This window comes from Octopus bimaculoides, chromosome 4 (assembly GCF_001194135.2).
Source record: "Octopus bimaculoides isolate UCB-OBI-ISO-001 chromosome 4, ASM119413v2, whole genome shotgun sequence".
Classification (NCBI taxonomy): Eukaryota; Metazoa; Mollusca; class Cephalopoda; order Octopoda; family Octopodidae; genus Octopus; species Octopus bimaculoides.
Window position 1 is genome coordinate 49,700,364 of NC_068984.1, and position 2,462 is coordinate 49,702,825.

The window sequence follows — 2,462 nt, forward strand, 5'->3', positions numbered from 1 at the left end:
TATATATATATATATATATATATATATATCATTTAATTACTAGACGTGTCAATATTTTTATTAATTATTAGGTAAAATTTCAGGACGTAAAAGACTTAGTTGGACTAGGAACATCTTCCATCAGAGTCCTTTCGCACTGACTATTGTCATCATCTAAGCATGTCTGCATACTGTTCGCGTGTTTAACTTTAGATGGTGGCCTCTGGCTGAATGTTGAAAGAGCTGATGATGTACTGTCACTGGCTAAATTTACAGGATTCGATGCTGGTGCAGCTTTGTACATGAGCAGCGCTAGAAAGAAAAACAAACAAGAAAGTGCCTTGACGACCAGGGTGAGAGCCATTAGATAGAGACCCATCCGTTCGTTGTCATAGACGTAACAGGAACCGTTCTCTTGGCAAGTCTGTTGCCAAAACTGGCAGGTCAGATCTATCATTTTACCAAACATGATCGGTCCAGGTATGGATCCTGTAAGAAATTGATAAAAATGAATAAAGTTATTTTATTTTGGTAGCACAGAAAAACAGTTATTTCTGAAAATTAATATTCTCTGCCATGCATTTTCTGAACAATAATGTTATTAGATTTCTAACCAGCTACTAATCATTGATTCACTATATTTTCATCGGCCTTTTTTATAGCTTATAGGCATATGTTTCAACGATACAAACACACACGTTATACATGCATACACACACAAACACACACTTACGTACATGTACACAAATATAGAAACTACACACAAATGCAGCTATCCATCTAGCCATCTTCTATGCCAACTATTCCTGAAAGGGTTGTGTAGAGTAGAGTCCTAAGAAGTAACCGGTGACTGGAAGCAATCCAGCGACCAGCTGGATTCCCAAGCGTGACCAACTGAGACTATGGATATTATCCAGTTACTTTATTCTTCGTCTACACTTAAGTCACCTGCTGGTTGGCTCGGCTAGAAGAATCCATTTTGCGATTCTTTCTTGCAATATTCTAATTTAATCATATTCGTAGCACTGAAGCTGTGTCTTCTCAATGCAGAGAAGCAGCGGCTCGACCAAGAGAGACCTCCTGATATCCAAACTACATATCCTGTCAAGTAACGTTACTTCAGAGATCTTTCGGAGGAACCTCGTTTCGGACGTTTGTATTCATGATGGCACACTTTTGGTCATAACCCAACAGTCATGGCTATAGGTGAGGGTAGGCACAAAATCCAAATTGAAAACAGTGAGCTTGGCATTTTAACCAACCCCTCCTTCTTTCAGGGTTGGATACTGGAGCTGGTGCATTATTGTGTCAACATCTGCAATTCTAGCATCCAGTCCTCCTGAGTGGGGTCGTTGCTGAGTGCTGCAACGTAGGATGAGAATTAGTGTTGAAACAGATATTGGTCATCTCAAGAACGCCTTCCCAGTGCACGCTGCATGTGAATGAAATACTACTGAAATAAGTGGAGAAATTTACGTGTCTCGTTACCGTATTCATATATGAGCTATGTTAGTAAATATTTAGGTAACACACACACACACACACACACAAGAAGTGAGGTTATAATAAAGATAATTGCTAACTGTGCAAAAGTATCGAAGCCGAAGCTCGATGGTTATCTATTGCACCCATGTTGGAAAAAAATTTCTCCAACGGGAAAATAGGAGAAAATCTATTCAACCGTGTTACCATGAGAAATTTGTTTAAAAAGTAATAAAAATAAATACTGAAACAGTGCTAATATCCTACTGATAGTAGCTATATTGATCTAAGTTATATAAAAAGTAGGTTAGAAAACAGGATTTTGATAAAATATTACACTAGAGATCAAAGTATTTTCTTGAATGATATTTAGATTCTTACAAAAGGTAACAAAAAAGAAATTATGACAAAAACAAGACATGAATTTTCGTAACAGTGGAGATGTCTGGTAATTAGTAACTGAAACTCACCAAAACACCGGGCCAAGATCCATTGTATTCCTAGACCAAAGGATCGTTGCTTCTGTGGAACACATCGTAGTGTTGCTGTTAGTGCTGGCATACTAATGGTAAATGTTATTAACATGATCATGGCGAAGAATGGCATGAACAATGACAAATGATTGCACTGGTTTGGACATTTGCCGGAAACGGCAACATAATCGAACTTCGAGTTGTTTGACTGAATACAACTGCAGTTGGCGTATTTCTGTAAGAGAAATGTGACGGGAAAGTTATCAATTTAGATATGAAAAAACAATGATAGGAAAGCAATGGCGCATTAACTTGAATAATGAAAGAGTAATGATTTGTAGGGATGGCAAATTGGTAACTAATCAAAGACTTTCACTCACTCACATACCCATCTCCCGTCATGCTTATTGTAGCCATCCACCCATTAATCACTACATCCATTTATTGCTCCCTTCAATGTTGGTTCGCTAGAATTCTCTTTGTGGTGCGCAGTTTTCTCCGCAACCATTGACTAATTACTATTGTAAA

General features: G+C 37.9%; 1 protein-coding gene across 3 annotated transcripts in view; it reads right to left on the reverse strand.

The window, feature by feature from the left end:
• Positions 1-34: 34 nt before the first annotated feature.
• The window catches only part of LOC106881250 (solute carrier organic anion transporter family member 4A1), a 193,017-nt gene continuing 190,589 nt past the window's right edge, over positions 35-2,462 (reverse strand). For all 3 annotated transcript variants that reach the window (XM_052967048.1, XM_052967049.1, XM_014931570.2), the window contains 2 exons: positions 1,932-2,169; positions 35-468 (listed from right to left, as the gene is read on the reverse strand). In XM_052967048.1, coding sequence (XP_052823008.1) covers positions 80-468; positions 1,932-2,169 — 627 coding nt within the window. In that variant the 3' untranslated portion in view covers positions 35-79. The remainder of the gene's footprint in view (positions 469-1,931; positions 2,170-2,462) is intronic.